Raw genomic sequence first — 16228 nt, forward strand, 5'->3', positions numbered from 1 at the left:
TATCTTCCCAGCTGAAAGTTTGATGGAGTCGTCACCCGTACTGAGTGGACAAAGGAGAGGGGAAAAAGGAGGCAAATGACAGGTGAGATAAAAAGCCAGGAATTGAGAGGCGGAGCTTAAAGGAGCTAATGGGCTTCAGAGGAACGGGAGAGGCACGAGGGTAAAATCAGAAAGGGATATGAAACGAGAGAGTCATTGAGAGAAGGAGAAGAGGAGTGTGGAGGAGAGGGACCAAGAACAACTGAGGAAGAGGAGGAGGAAGGAGGGAGAGAGGGAGGGAGGGCAGGGCATATGAAGGATAGGAGGAGTGGTAGATGAAATGAGAGGGGGGGGGAAAAGGGATGGGGGAGAGGATCACGATAAAAAGGAATGCTAATATCAAGACCCATGAGATTTGTAATATCACCAGTTAGCAGCCACAAGCAAGTGCCCTCCAACCAAAGTCAGTCACCAAAGCGACGAGATACGTGTTACTAGGTTACGGGGAGGGATGGGAGCACAGGCGTAGTCACCCCATAGTGAGCGTGAAAATTGGACGGCAGCGTGAGTGTGAAAGGGAGCGCTCGCGTTTATAATAACACTCCTATTATGCTTGTGTTTTGCAGCTTCTCGGAGATGAAGGTGCTTTCGAGACTAAATCAAGCAGACAGATTGCAGGGCTCATGCACAGGGCTTTCTCCTTGATTGTCTCAGACAGGGAATATCAATGAAGGTCATACTGTAACTCTCTCCCTCTCTCTACCTGTTCTCCTCCTCTCTTTCATCACCCCCAGTACACTCTACTCTCTATTCATTTCTCTAAACCCCCTTAATGACATCTCCTAGTCTCCCCCTCTCCCCCTCCTTCACTCCATCACCCATTTCTCTCCATCCGTCCATCACCAATTCCCCTCCCTTACCCCTTTCCCTCCATCCTTCCCTGTCTGTCAGTCATCCACAGCTCTGTCCCCCTCCAGCCTAATCTAGTGTAACATCACCTATAGACAGCCCCCCCCCCCCCTCCCGGGGGGCCCCCTGCCGTTGCTCCGGAGGGTTCCGGAGGGCAGACCAGGGTGGTTAATGGTGTATGAGGAGTGGAGCGGGAGGTCTGCTCTGCTCCTGAGAGAAGGAGCAGGAGGGCCACGCATGATCATATACACCAGGGTGATGCCTCCACTCCCCGGTCATACGCCCACACACACACCCTGGGGAGGAGGTGTGTGTGGGTGGGCAGAGAGAGAGAGAGAGAGAGAGAGAGGAGAGAGAGAGAGAGAGAGAGAGAGAGAGAGAGAGAGGAGGGGAGGGAATGAGAGAGAGAGAGAGAGAGAGGAGAGAGAGAGAGAGAGAGAGAGAGAGAGAGAGAGAGAGAGAGAGAGAGGAGAGAGAGAGAGGAGAGGAGAGAGAGAGAGGAGAGAGGGGGGGGGGGGGGGGGGGGAAGGGAGGGAATGAGAAAGAGAGAAAGAAAGAAGGAAATAGAGAATGGGAGAGAGAAGGAATGGTAAAGAGAGAGAAAGAACGAGATAGAATGGGAAGGGGAAAAGGAATGAGAGGGACAAGGGAAAGAGAGGTTATATATATTTTCACATGGAGGTGATGTTCTATTTATCTATTATATGTATAGAGGTGACATTTCTTTACTTTATTCATACTACAGAGAGAAAATATGCTAATAGGTTTTCGACTTAAGCTTTTTGAACCTTGAAGTGAAGGTCACGTTTCTTTCATAAAAGCCCGTCGTCAAGACTGTCCTCACGGTGTTATCAGGAAAGGCTTGACAACCAGGGTTAGGCTGACTGTAATCGCCCTCTGCCGGTCACCCACACTCTGCGGTCGTTTCTGCCCAAATACCAGGTAAGAACATCAGATGGATTCAGTGACAAATGGAATGTCCAGACCGTTCTCTTAGACAGACCGAGCACCACACCACATCTCACGACACTCTCTCACACACACACACACACACACATTCCGACATGCGCATGCACAAAACTTTCACATATGGGCACAACACACCCCCTCCCCCCCCCCGCCTCCTGGGTCTCTATGGAGAGAGTTATCCACCTTTATTAATGAGTGAATGACAGGATTTGGCTTAATAGTAATCCTGTGTGCAAGGTGCTGCTGATAAACACCAACCACCACCCCCCAACCCCTCTCCCTCTCCCCCAACCCCTCTCCCTCTCCCCCAACCCTCTCCCTCTCTCCCCAACCCTCCCCCCAACCCCCAACCCTCTCCCTCTCCCCCCAACCCTCCCCCCAACCCCCAACCCTCTCCCTCTCCCCCCAACCCTCCCCCCCAACCCCCAACCCTCTCCCTCTTCCCCCCAACCCTCCCCCCAACCCCCAACCCTCTCCCTCTCCCCCAACCCTCCCCCCCAACCCCCCAACCCTCTCCCTCTCCCCCAACCCTCCCCCCAACCCCCCAACCCTCTCCCTCTCCCCCAACCCTCCCCCCAACCCCCAACCCTCTCCCTCCCTCCTAAACGCTGTGTTTGTGGTCAAGACTCAAGGTGGTTGGGAAAGGGGGGGGCTGCCATATCAATCTAACAGAGAATTAGAGAAGCTCCACGTCACAATGATGGGTCACATGGGACAAGCAACACCAGGAGAGGACCCATTCTCTCATCTACATCCACTCAAACATCTGCTATGCTACGGTTCAGCTTGTGTGAGTGTGTGTGTGTAAGTGTGTGTGTGTGTGTGTGTGTGTGTGTGAGTGTGTGTGTGTGAGTGTGTGTGAGTGTGTGTGTGTGCTGTCCTGCAGTCCTATGGGGCTCAGTAATGAGGAGCCCCCTGGGAAGCATAGCTTGGCCACAGCGCATTTTAAGTAGACTTCTATATGATGCAGCTCAGCACACACACCCACCACACACACAACCTACATTGACAGCAAACACATAGATGCACACACACACACACACACACACACACACACATACAACACACAAAACCACTCACCCACAGCACCCCTGCTCAACCACACAATTAAAAAAATCTATCTGGCTCTCAGTTGAAACCGAGAGCGAAAACCAAACTGCTTTTGTTGGTTGATCCCTCGACACTCACCAAAGCGCCCAGATTGGCCGGTGCAGAATGTGCCCTTTTCTGCCCTCCTCTGTTCCTTTAATTACAATTTCTAATCTGGCCTGTGCCTGGACCCTGGAGGCCTGCTGGAAGAAGAACGAAAGAATTCTCTTTCTGTGTCTGGGACAAGGCAGAGAGAGATACAGAGGCTGAGGCAGAGGCAAGAGGCTGAGGCAAGAGGCTGAGGTAGACGCTGAGGCAACAGTCAGACTCTGAGGCAAGAGGCTGAGGCAGACTCAGGGGCAAGAGGCTAGGGCAGGGGGTTGGGCAAGAGGCTAGGGCAGGGGTTGGGCAACAGCCTCCCAACCAGCCTCCCAGCCTCCTCCCCACTCAGACCAGCCTCCCAACCTCCTCCCCACTCAGACCAGCCTCCCAGAGTGGCCCAGCGTCTAGGCTGCTCAATTATTAAACTACTTCCGCATTCGAGTTGCAGCTCAGCCCCGGTGAGCCAGGCTAGCGAGCAGCGCCAGGCTAGCGAGCAGCGCCAGGCTAGCGAGCAGCGCCAGGCTAGCGAGCAGTGCCGTCTGTCTCCAGGCACGGCGGCCTCAAGGACCTCCAAACTTAGAACGGTCCGGAACACACGCCCTGCCTCTCCGACACCTCCTATCGATCGCTGCTGAAATGAAAGCTGCGATGCTCATCTGTTCTATTGAACTGATGCTGGAGCATCCAGAGCCCCCTGGTGTTATCAGAGAAGACCAGGTACGCATGCACATAAACACACACACATAAACACACACACACACACACAGCTGGCTAGATCCTTCTCTTTTACCCTTTCCATTTGAGCAATTCCGTCGCCGCTTTTATGCAAAAACATCTTTGGACTGAACACCCTTAAAAGCGTTAATGGAACTCCAGGACCAAAGGCCTAAGTCCTCCCCCTGGTGGGGCACAGGCAGCCCCCAGCCCCGGGGCTCCAGGTGGGGGGAGGAGGGGCAGGAAGACAGGGTGAGGGGGGGCTCTTTAACACTTCAAAGTAGTTCTCCACACTGTCAATTATTCAGCGTCTTCCCAGACACCCTGCGCCTTGCCAACCTGCTTACTCCTGCCGAGACTGGAGAGCCCTGGCTGGCTGGACTGGCTCCTAACTGGATGGCTGGCAGGCTGGTTTGCTAACTGGATGTCTGGCAGGCTGGTTTCTAACTGGATGGCTGGCAGGCTGGTTTGCTAACTGGATGGCTGGCTGGTTTGCTAACTGGATGGCTGGTTTGATAATTACATGGCTGGCTGGTTTGCTAACTGGATGTCTGGCAGGCTGGTTTGCTAACTGGATGGCTGGCAGGCTGGTTTGCTAACTAGATGGCTGGCCTGTTTGCTAACTGGATGGCTGGCAGGCTGGTTTGCTAACTGGATGACTGTCTGGCTGAGGGGTCCTGTAACAGATCCTGTAACAGATCCGGTGTGGTAATCTCCCTTTCCTGCCAGTGAGAGGCTGACATCATGGTTCTGAGTGGGCATGAAGTCATGGCAGGGCATCCAGGAAGACAGAGGGAGAGGGGGGGGTGGAGGGAGAGAGGGAGAGGGGTAAAAGGAAAGAGGGTGGAGGGAGAGAGGGAGAGGGGTGGAGGGAGAGAGGGTGGAGGGAGAGAGGGTGGAGGGAGAGAGGTGGAGAGACAGAGGGAAGGAGAAGATCCAGTGTCCAGGTCGTCCATCCAGCTGCCAGGCTGAACTGCAGCCCTTCTCAGGTTCCAGCCTTCTGCAGTGCGGCCTGGGTTAGGTCACACTGGCCTCTCTCTCTCCCTCTCACACACACACACAAATTCCCTACCAGAATCAATAGCAATCTTGCTAAAAGTTGGGGATGAGATTGCCAGGCAGAAAGAGACTGGTAATTGCTTTAGAGGACTCAAATGTCCCTGCCTGAAAACCACTCACGTTTCTCTCCCTCATCCCCTGAGCTCTCCCCCCTCTTCTCTCCTTTCTCTTTACCTCCGTCTCATCCTGTCACCTTCCCCTGCCGTCAGCGCACACATCAGAACGCGAGATAGCATCGTGTTTTGGAACCAGAGACGACAGAGCTATTCTTAGTGCACAGCGGTGCTTCATCTGAATATTCAGCGCGCAGTCAGAAAGATAAGCCAACTTATCTTTCATCTTGGCCACACAAGGGGATCACACAAACATGCAGGCACTCGAATACACCGTCCTCTGTGAATAAGCGACAAAAATCAACATGAAAGATAAAGAAGATCAAAAAACTAAACAAAGAAACTGTTTGGGAACAGAAACAAAACAGCCCAGATGAGAGAAAGTCACAACCAACAGTCTCCGTTTCGTCCTTCTAAATCGCGACCGCAGAGATAAGGAAACAGGAAGTGACATCAGATGAAGACGGCGACTCACCTTGCTCCCGGTCTGTGGTCTGGCGCGGCACACGGGTCTGGTCACGCCCCCGACCCCCGACCTCAGACCCTTGGCCCGGCCCTGCCGCCACAGCGCCCCCCCACCCCTCGCTGGCGATGCCACCCCAGCAGACAGCGCCAGTGAGCCAGGTCCCCTCAGCAGGGGCAGACAGGACGTCGGGCACAGCATGGCCCGTCTGGGTCCTCACACACACACACACACACACACACACACACACACACACACACACACACACAGGTCCTCAGTCCTCTTCAACACAGGCGTACAACGTGTGTCCTACAGCCGGCACACACACACAGTTGATCACACACACAGATGCTCCCTCTTCTCTCCCTCACACACACACACACACACACACACACACACACTTCTCTCAAACAGTTTCACACTTCAGTGGGTCTTTGCTACTCCTCCCAGAGAGACCTATCAATGGGAGACCCTTTCTCTGTAAACAAGTGGACCCAGTCTCCGTCCAAGGCTGGCCTGCCTGGCGGTCGGCGTGGGCAACAGCACACGGGGACCACCCGGCAACCAAAACAACCCAAACAGTTGGTTGCCGATTCCTGGCAACAGAATTCCCTCGGCGGCTCACACTAAACCCTGTGAAAGGCGAGTCTGATGTAGACTGAATATCACAGAAGGATATCCGCGTGCTGACGCCGCGCGAGGCAAGGACAGCGAGCTTGTGAGGTTCTGTTTGGTTCCGTTCTGACCCCTCCAGAATCTGCTGACTGGACCTGAAGCACACACTAGCACACTGGACTGTCCTCTAACATCACACACACACACACACTTCTCTCTAACCCAAAACAATGCCACGCAGACGGCAGACCTACTGGGGAGCAATCAAATCCTCTCTCGCACACACACACAAACACACACAAGCAAACACACACACACGAGCAGACACACACACTAGCAAACACGCCGCAGCCTGGCAGAGGCAGCACACGGAGACAGAGGGACACAGCGTCCCGCTCGGCTGTAGTTCCAGCGCAGCGTCGGTTCTACCAGCGGCTGCCCTGACGACTTCAGCTTCACATCAACCCCCGGGCGCCGTGGCAACAGAGACCATCCCCCTTGGTTGTACGGAGAAAGGAGTCAGAGAGAGTCACACGCGGAACGCTCGACGCATCCAAACACAGGCAGCCTCTCTCTCTCTCTCTCTCTCTCTCTGTTTCTCTCTCTTTGTCTCTCTCTTCCTGTCTGTCTGTCTGTCTCTCTCTTTCTGCTGGGGGAAGATAAACAAGAGAGGCACACACGCGGAGGAACAGCTGTCTCTGTAGCTCCTCGCTCTGCTCTCCCTCCCTCTCCTTCTCGCTCATCCCTCTCTACTGCTCGCTCTCTCTCTCTCCTTCTCGCTCTCTCTCACTCCTGCTGTGTCTCTCTCTTTTGCCTGCTCTCTCTCTCTCCCCCTCTCTCCCTTCCCTCTGTCTCCGTACCTGCCAATCAAAACACTGACAGCACCCTCTTCTACCACTTGCTGAATTAAAAGGACATGTAAACAAACACAGAGTCTCCACAGAATCACCTCCAGATTGACTGAGAATTCCCCTGCATTAAATCACACGACCCAAACAGCTGCGATCCTCTCCCTCTCCCCTTCCCCCCCCCCTCCCCCTCTCCCCCTCCCCCCCTCTCTCTCTATCTCTCTCTCTCCCATCCTCCCTCTCGCTCTCTCTCTCTCTCCCCCTCTCTCTCTCTCTCTCTCTCTCTTCTCCCCCCCTCCCTCTCTCTCTCTCTCCCCCCTCCCTCCCTCCCTCTCTCCCCCCCCCTCCCTCTCTCCCCCCCCCCCTCAGCGATGCTGTGCTCTCTGTGGAGTGTGAGCACTGACAGACAGCAGCGAGCAGCTTGACTCGAGCGACTGCAGCACTGGCAGCGTGCACGTACACGCGCACACACACCAGAACAGGGGGGGCTGGGAGACAGAGGCAGCCTGTGTGTGTGTGTGTGTGTTTGGGGGGGAAGAGGAGGGGGGGTTCTGCAGAGTGCAATCCCCCTACCCCCCTCTCTCTCTCCCCCTCTTGTTGTTTTCCTTATCCCTCTCTTCTCTCCTTTCCTCCCTCCCTTTCCCTCTCCCTCCCCCCCCCTCTTCCCTCCCTCTCCCTCCCCCCTCTCCCCCCTCCCCTCCCTCCCCCTCCCGCTCTCCCTCTCCCTCCCTCCCCTCTATCTCTCTGTCTCTCCACCCCTGCTTCAGACTCCAGGCAGGACTCACCAGCCTCTGGTCTTTCATGGGTCTCTCTCCTTTTCATCTCTGTCAACCTGGCAGATGTTCAGTGTGCGTGTGTATATCTGTGTGTATGCATCTGTGTGGTTATGTTGGTCTGCGTGTGAAAGGGGGAGGGGCAGGGAGGGGTGGAGATGGAGAGGCTAGAGGAGGGAGAGAGATGGAGATCATGAAGATAACGAGGAGAGAGACGGAAAGGGGTTAGGGTGAGAGAGTTAGAGCGAGAGAGAAAGAAAGAGAGAGAAGGAGAGAGGGAGAGAGAGACAGAGAAAGAGACAAAGAGAGAGACATACAAAAACAGAGAGAGACAGAGACAAAGAGAGAGACATACAGAAACAGAGAGAGACAGAGACAAAGAGAGAGACATACAGAAACAGAGAGAGACAGAGACAAAGAGAGAGACATACAGAAACAGAGAGAGACAGAGACAAAGAGAGAGACATACAAAAACAGAGAGAGACAGAGACAAAGAGAGAGACATACAGAAACAGAGAGAGACAGAGAAAGAGACAAAGAGAGAGACATACAGAAACAGAGAGAGACAGAGAAAGAGACAAAGAGAGAGACATACAGAAACAGAGGACAGCAGCTCTGTGTTCTTAAAAACTAGGCAATTCAATTAAAGTGCTGATGTGGGAGAATTTACGACGCACTCAGGAGTGACCAGAGCTGTCCTGAGATTAATGACACACACACACACACACACACACACAGGAGACAAGGTGGAGAAGGAAGAAGGGAGATGAAGTGGAGAAGGATGGGGGAAGGAGGAGGATGATGGGGGGAGGGAGAGGAGGACACGGAGATACCCCCCCCCCCCCCCCCCCCATGCTAATGCATCATGATGAAAATCTGTGCAGTAAAAGAAATCAAAAGGAGAATCGCTGCCTTTTGCACACAGAAGCACACACACACACACAGTGTTTGTTGTGTACGAGGGCAGGCTTGGAGGCGTTGTTATCACGACTGAGCCTACAGGCTGCTACTTAGAGAGAAGCACACCTGTCAATCACAACACCCCCTCCTTTCACACACACACACACACACACACTTGACAGCAGCACTACAAAAAAAAAGAGGGAATGGGATTGGATTGGCGAGCTGCCAGAATGTGTGTGTGTGTGTGTGTGTGTGCCAGTGTCCACACACACTCACTCACACCAAATACTGACACACACACACCACTGCAGGTATGAGGAGAATGTCTTTCTGAATGATTTTCAGGTTGACTGAGCATGAAATGTAGATGAGGAGAGGAGAAGGAGAGGATAGAGAGGAGGACAGAGAGGAGGAGAGAAGATGATGGACAGAAAGCGAAAGCGATGAGCCTCCAGTGTATCATCATGGTGTGCCGTCATCAGATTCGACACTTTAACAAGATGCCAGCAGTGAAATCCAGTAACACACGACGCTAACCAGGATTTAATCAAATGCCCATCAGAGACTGAGCAGCATCAACACTGATGCAATAACCAGTAGCAAGCTGTAGGCTCTACATCACAGGAGAGAGACTCACACGCACCCCACTCATTACGGCAGCTCGATTTCATCTAGAAATCACGACGATCGTTTTAAATTGGAGGTCTATAAAAAAAAAAGGATTTTCAGAGCCGTCTCGCTGCAGCTTCGTTTTTCCGCCCCTAGAGGGAGTGCTGGAGCAAGGTGAATCGACGACACAGTAGTTACACAATGGCAACATTAACACACACACACACACACACATCCTACACAGTGTCCTCTACAGTGTTTACTGATGAACCTGCCTTATATAAACACACACACGTTTGAAGCACTTGCTCTACTTATCCAGCAGAGGGCCTGTTTCCGACACAGACTATGCAAAGCAGATGCAACACAGGCCAGGTCTAAAAATAGCCCATGTCAAAGGTGCATGAGGATCAGAGAGTGCCTCATTAGAGTCAGCATGCGATGGAGAGACCAGGGATACACGTCACGCCAGGCTGGACCAGGAGAGACCAGCAGCAGGTTAGCTTGAGGCCTGGTGTCACCTTGTCTCAGCGTGAGGTGATCAGAACAGGTCTGACACAGAGAAGCTAAACCACAGAAGACCTCACCCACAATTCACTGGAAGGTTCTTTCTTTTCTCCCTTTGATAAAACAGAAATAATGCACAATGCACACCCTCTAACAAGACAGTGTGAGAGAGAGGAAGGGGGGGGGGAGAGGAAGGGGGGGGGGGGGGAGAGGAAGGGGGGGGGAGAGGAAGGGGGGGGGGTAGAAAGTGGCACAGCCGAAGCATGAAATGTTGTTGATCTCGTTAAATTTCCAGATAATTAATTATGAAAATGGAAGTACTGAGTGCTTTGCACCAGGGTTAAAGCACGCGTGCGTTTGTGTCCGCGCGTGTGTGTGTGTGAGGGCATTTCCTGATTGTTGCAATTTAACCCTGAACCCCCAAATAAAGCCCTTTGATTCGAGTGTGTTTACCGTGTTTAGCCATGTGTGAGCCAGTCCGTGCCAGTGATCACATGACCGTCCCGTGCCAGTGATCACATGACCGTCCCGTGCCAGTGATCACATGACCGTCCCGTGCCAGTGATCACGTGACCGTCCCGTGCCAAGCGATCACATGACCGTCCCATGCCAGTGATCACTGTGACCGTCCCGTGTCAGCACCACCCCCGCAGAGTGACGGCGGACACATCAAATCCAGGACCGAGAATCCGACCCCAAATAAACATTAGGTGCTGAAGATGAGCGTATCCATATCTAATCTGATTACAAACACAGGCTCGCTTCAGGGCCCAAGCAGGGAACTGCAGGGCCGGCCGCTAACCCAAACACAAGAAGGGGAGGTGGAGGTGGAAGAGGAGGTGGAGCAAGAAGAGGAGGAGGAGAGGAGGAGAGGGACTCCTACTAGATTACAAACAAGATAGAACCAGGAAGTTAGAAGTCAATACCCCCTGTAGCACACGATCCCCACACTAAACAAGGAGTTATCTTACGATACCACGGCGATACCTCCCACCTAATAGGAGCAGGGCAGGGCTGGAGATCTAATTCAGCAGGTTCACTTTTCTCCTCATCCCAGGGTTAGGAGCTCATTTTACAGGAGATAGACATCCACCTTGGATATTAGCGATGGAAAACACGATAGCACGCTGTAGGTTAATGTGCTGCTGTTTCCTTGTCTGGAAAGCTATCTGTCCCAGCCAGTGTGGAAAAGGGGCATCTCTCTTAGGCCATGCTGCAAAACTCATTTCCCCTGAGGGAGCTGGAAGCTGAACTTGGTACAGCTTCTGGAAGCCTTAAAGGGACATTGAACACAACAACACCCTCACTTTGTCTGTTAAAAGGCTATGTCTGTGTTAAACAGCTGTCAAACTTGGGATATTTTAGCGTACCGATGCTTTACTGTCCAATCCGAAAACACTTGGAGGGACAAGTTTATTCATGTATCCGCGCGTCTCTCCCTCCCTCCTCCTCTCCCCTTTCTTCCCTCCCTCCTTTGATCTCTCCCTCCTTCCCTCCCTCCCTCCCTCCCCCCCTTCTCTCCCTCCCTTTCCCCCCTCCCCCTCTCTCTCTCTCTCTCTCTCTCTCTCCCTCTCTCCCTCTCACTCCCTCTCCCTCTCCAACGCAGTTGTCAGCCTGTCAGAGGAGAGGAGCAGGGATCATCTTTCAGTGGATTGTAACACCAGGGAGCGTGGATACAACTTTAATGCCAGCGTAATCCAATCAGAAGGCCATTACAGAGCAGGACCACTCCTGATTGGCTGTCTGAGTGCAGCACAATAACAGAAGCTTTCCACCATGGTGTGGGGAAATGACCCGAGTCTGCTACCACTGCAAGCAGAAAAGACTGTACAGTTGTGTAGTTAAAGTAAGCAGTGTGTAGGCTTCAGTGTATGTATAGGTGTGTGTGTGCATGCGCGTGTGTGTGTCTATGCGCATGAGAACAACAGCGCATCGTGTGAATCAAAACTCAAGAGACAATTTGACCGACAGCAATGTTTACTTTGCCATTTCCGCATAAATATGACGTTGCTTTGGTCAGCTCAGAATGACCTACCTCCGACCTTTCACGTGACCCTAACATAACCATCGGCAGAGTGATGTCAGCTATGCAACAACAAGCCAACTCTTTAAAGTTTGACATGCAAACTTGTTGCAGTATCTTATTCGGCTCATGATGACACAAGCGGGATGGAAAGGTGAGACAAGCGTGTAAACTTGATTCCTGCATCATGTTATGGAACTCCATGGGGAGCAGGCTGTACTGCGCACGCACACGCACACACACACACCTGTCAAAGTAAGCGCGAGCTACCGAAAAAGTATGGCTACTACTAGCTAGCTAATTAGCGTGTTGCACAGGCCAGCTAGCTAGCTAAAACTTGATGATTCAGAGATGTTCAGTGTTGCATGTGTGGTTTACCTCACCTTACAAGGAAACGGTAGAGTCGATGCAACTTTTTCCATAGCCAAGTTCCGGATACTTGGGGTGAGTGGGCCACGACAAGTCGGACAACAGCTCAGCTTTAAGCGACATTGGTTGCAAACTAGGTGCCCAGCTTGGCATTGCAGAATGGGTGGAAGAACGTAGTCAAAACAAACAGGACACTCGAACAAAGCTGTAAGTTCCGCAGACTGGCCTGGTAGCGCCGCTGAAGGCAAGGCTACGGCAGCGGCAGGTAGCGCTGAGCCAGCCCCAGCCACGGCTCCAACTCCGGCGGCTGCTGCTGCTGCCGCGGCGGCAGCGGCGGCGGCGGCAGCAGCTCCTCCCGAACCTCCGTGCTTCCCTCCTCCTGTTTTCCCAGCTCCGAGTCCTCCGCCCCCGCCGCCCGCTGAGGACGGCCGGCTCATAGCGATTACTTCAATTCGAAAGGGTGAATCTAACGTAAGTTGTTCGAGACCTAGAACCTTGTTTACGCATTCCCGGTGGCATTCAGACTCCGTTCCAAGAGATCACCAAGCCCCCGGGGTACAACATGGCGTCGGCCTATGCGTTTAACACACTGCGATGCCTATTGGACATGAGGCCTTGAACTGACAGCTCCTAAGCCACTTAGAAGAGGGTGAACCTGGCCTTTATGTAATGCGCACTGTGGACACGCACTAGAACAAGGGACTTGTAGTCGTAGGTAAAGAAATTCAACTTGGCAGGCAGGAACATAGATGTTTTTTGCTCAGAGGAACTTAGAACTTTAAAGTTTCAAAGTTCTGAAAATAAAGGCTTTTGTGTCCCTTACCTTAGCAGTCGGAAACCCTATTTTTGTGATTAAATATCCGATGCATTGAAATCGCCTGTTACACAAACTAGACAAGCATTGGCCTATCATAAAAATTACATTCTCAATTGAACAGTCAAATAATTGTGAAGTTTATTTATTTTTAAATTCCGACTCTGTCTTTGGGTCTTGTGATCCATTCACAATGCAGAAAGCATCCACACAACAGGAGCCTAGATCGATTTCTCACTGTTTGTCACAGCATGAACACATTTTACAACCAGCAAGGTATTTTACATTTCTATAAACCGGCCTTATGTATCATGCAACTACGACAAAGACACAAACAATGCATTTTCTCCAAACAAACGTCATGAGTTACTTTTCATCTTTAAAAGTCTAGGGAAAATGATAGTGACCTTTACCTATTGGAGGCATGGAAGACTTAATATCCGCTGGAATACTGAAGCTAGATTAACTTGTCCAGTAGGTCTGACTGCTGAATTATTACAGCATTGTAATTTATGTTTTGTCCACTAACTGGAAACTAAGACATTAACACTTTTATTTATTGAAGCACTGCGTAAAATATGTCAGTTTTTTTATTGTAATTTACAAAATTAGTGGCAAAGAGGCATGAGATACAACAGTTTACAAGACGTAACGTGATGGTGGGGGTGTTCGTAACTGTCTAAATTCAAAACTATCATCTACTTTATTTACAACAGGGCACTGTCGATTTCTATTACCGGAGTTATCTACTAACACGTGAGGTCATAATGTGTCGTAATCGTCGTCGTCTTCGTGCTTCCTCTTCAGTGATTCGCTGGCCGAGTTCTGTGACACCATGTTGGTTGTGATGATAATGTTTTTGGAGCCAATCAGAGAAGGGTTGATGAGGACGTTCTGAACTGTCGGAGTGGATGGCGTGGCTGAAAAAAAAAAAAAACATTGAGGATTTACAATCGAAATGCATTTACTTTTCTAGACCAAGTGTTGGATTAAAATGTCCTGATAGTTTCCCAGCCACACTCCACTGAAAGACTGTAATCAGCTACAGAGTGTTTCTTAAATTCAAATAGAGCAGTGGTTCTCAACCCTGGTCCTCAGGGACCTCCTGTCCTGCATGTTTTCAATGTTTCTTGGCTCCAACACACCTGATTCAAATGCATGTTCGTTACCAGGCTTCTACAGAGCTAGATAACGACCCTTTCATTAGAATCAGGTGTGTTGGAGCGGGGAAACATCTCAAACATGCAGGACAGGGGGTCCCTGAGAACCAGGGTTGAGAACCACTGAAATAAAATGAATTCAGTTGTAGATGAAGCCCACAGACGTCACACACACACCAGATTTGGAGACGGCAGTCTGAGACGAGGGGATCTGAACGGTGAAACGCTGTCCGCTCAGAGACACCGGCGTGCCCACTTTAGCGGTGACAGACTGCACCGAGGGAGTTCCTGGGGAAGAGACATTTACATTTAGTTATTTAGCACAGTGGTTCCCAACCCTGGTTTCCCCTGCTCCAACACACCTGATTCAAATGAATGGGTCGTTATCCAGCTCTGCAGAAGCCTGTTAACGACCCCTTCATTTGAATCAGGTGTGTTGGAGCGGGGAAACATCTAAAAACATGCAGGACAGGGGGTCCCTGAGTACCAGGGTTGAGAACCACTGATTTAGCATACGCTCTTATCCAGAGCGACTTACAGTAAGTACAAGTACATTTCCCCCCCAAGGCAAGTAGGGTGAAGTGCCTTGCCCAATAAAACAACGTCAGCCATCTGACCCTCAGACACAATGACACAGCAGGACCAAACTGTGAGGAGGCAGGAAAGGGTCTCTGATTTAAAAATGCAGGGTCAAGGGAAATACCCCAACGTTTAAAACCATCCAGTGCCACTTAAGGCTGTGAACAATACCCCCAAACTACAGAGGTGAATGGAAAAGGGAGAGATTACAATGATAGTTTTTGTTGTTTTATCTTTATGTAACACGGAAGGTGTAGCCCTTCCTGTGTGTTTCCATGGTGTCCACTCACCCAACGTGGGCGTACTCGGCCTGCTGGACATCGCTCCTACGCTGAGACGAGGTACAGTTATCCTTCCACCGGACGAAGACACCTACACAGTAACGAAAACTCAATCAGTTCAAAATCATCCAGCTAGGGACTGTACGTTTACCTGGCGTTACTGATTCAACGACAAGCAAGACATGCAGTCAGATTCTATTCAAGTAGATGCCAGGGAAGAGTCCAACAACCGCACAGTCACCAGCTTCCCAATCTGTTGCACCTTTTTCTGTATGGACTTCAGTCTGTAGTTGGGAGCCGTCAGACAGTAGCGATCTGGGGGCAGGCGAGGGCCTGTGTAGGGCTTGATCAGGGGAAGAGGAGTTTGGTTCTTTTGTCTTGCTACTTCCAGGAGAAACTGCAACAACAACAAAAAACATCAGCGACTGTCCTGACAACGCACAAATAGGCAGGGTGTAATAAATTAAGAGTCAGTTTTATTGTCATTCAATGGTACAGTTTTTTGAGGTCTTACGTCTCGAGGGGGTGGAGAAGTGAAGGACTGGTCCATTCGACATTGGATCGCCAGCCGTATGTCGTCTGCATCCACGTTGGATTTCTTTGCGTGAGTGGCATATATCTTTGCGTCTTCAATAATGTTTGTCACGTATCCTGCAAGTGAAGAGGGCAATGATAATGACATCTCCGTGCATCAGCATATGTTTCACACACGAAACCTCGATAACATGTGTTGTAGCTAAAGCCTCTTACTGTAGGTAAACTCCAACATCTGGTTTATCACCCTCGGTTCGTACTCCGTGATGCCCATGTCTTTCAGGATTTGCATCATTACCTGAAAATGGGTGGGAAAATCATTAGCAAACACGCATTGACTGTGAAAATGCATGAACAGTTGATAGTCGATAAGCAAAACAGCTGTAAAAGCTTTGATATCATCATGTTTTATGACACCGAACGTAAACATGTCGATGGCAGAAAATAACACTACTAGCAAGTTGAACAGTTAGTCGAGCTAACTAGCATAGAAGCCAGTCACGGGTTGACCAACAATATGTCTGGGGTTTACCGTACAACAAAACGTTTCAAAATAGCTGCCGCAATACGCTCACGGAGTAGACAGAGTATATTCGTATGTAATGAGACAGCTAAGTTCTGCAGACGTTTAGGAAATCAGTTGATTCATACCTGAGCATCTTTTGGCACAGTTTTCGGAGAAGCCATTTTCGCTTTTGCCCCTCACCCCGCGCTTCCACTTCCGCAATGATCGATTGTGTGACAGTCAGACGGCAGTACTGCCACCTTGGGGTCTGTAGTTCTGTACGGTAGTCGTCAGAATGATTGATTAAATGT

At 51.0% G+C, this 16228-nt stretch overlaps 2 protein-coding genes across 3 annotated transcripts in view; both read right to left on the reverse strand.

Moving 5' to 3' along the window:
• Positions 1 to 12654, reverse strand: part of siah2l (seven in absentia homolog 2 (Drosophila)-like) — a 17539-nt gene extending 4885 nt beyond the window's left edge. The window contains exon 1 of one of the 2 annotated variants that reach the window (XM_047013730.1): positions 12059 to 12654. In XM_047013730.1, coding sequence (XP_046869686.1) covers positions 12059 to 12481 — 423 coding nt within the window. In that variant the 5' untranslated portion in view covers positions 12482 to 12654. Of the gene's footprint in view, positions 1 to 5409; positions 6787 to 12058 lie in introns of those variants that run through there. The other variant, XM_047013731.1, reaches the window with a different exon arrangement.
• A 776-nt stretch (positions 12655 to 13430) lies between these two features.
• Positions 13431 to 16160, reverse strand: taf9 (TAF9 RNA polymerase II, TATA box binding protein (TBP)-associated factor). Its single transcript, XM_047013743.1, has 7 exons — positions 16064 to 16160; positions 15629 to 15710; positions 15393 to 15529; positions 15141 to 15275; positions 14888 to 14969; positions 14196 to 14306; positions 13431 to 13778 (listed from the first exon to the last, which is right to left on the reverse strand). Exons 1-7 carry the CDS (start codon positions 16097 to 16099, stop codon positions 13621 to 13623), a joined length of 741 nt encoding a protein of 246 aa, XP_046869699.1. The 5' UTR covers positions 16100 to 16160; the 3' UTR covers positions 13431 to 13620.
• Positions 16161 to 16228: the final 68 nt, after the last annotated feature.

This window comes from Hypomesus transpacificus, unplaced genomic scaffold (genome assembly GCF_021917145.1).
Source record: "Hypomesus transpacificus isolate Combined female unplaced genomic scaffold, fHypTra1 scaffold_201, whole genome shotgun sequence".
Lineage (NCBI taxonomy): Eukaryota > Metazoa > Chordata > Actinopteri > Osmeriformes > Osmeridae > Hypomesus > Hypomesus transpacificus.

Excerpts from the sequence above, each read along its gene's own strand:
- taf9 (XM_047013743.1), bottom strand. The coding sequence starts at position 16,099 with ATGGCTTCTCCGAAAACTGTGCCAAAAGATGCTCAG. Across the intron at positions 15,276-15,392 it reads CTTCTCCACCCCCTCGAGAC|TTTCTCCTGGAAGTAGCAAG; the intron begins GTAAGACCTCAA and ends TTGTTGTTGCAG. Across the intron at positions 14,307-14,887 it reads GCCGAGTACGCCCACGTTGG|GAACTCCCTCGGTGCAGTCT; the intron begins GTGAGTGGACAC and ends TCTCTTCCCCAG.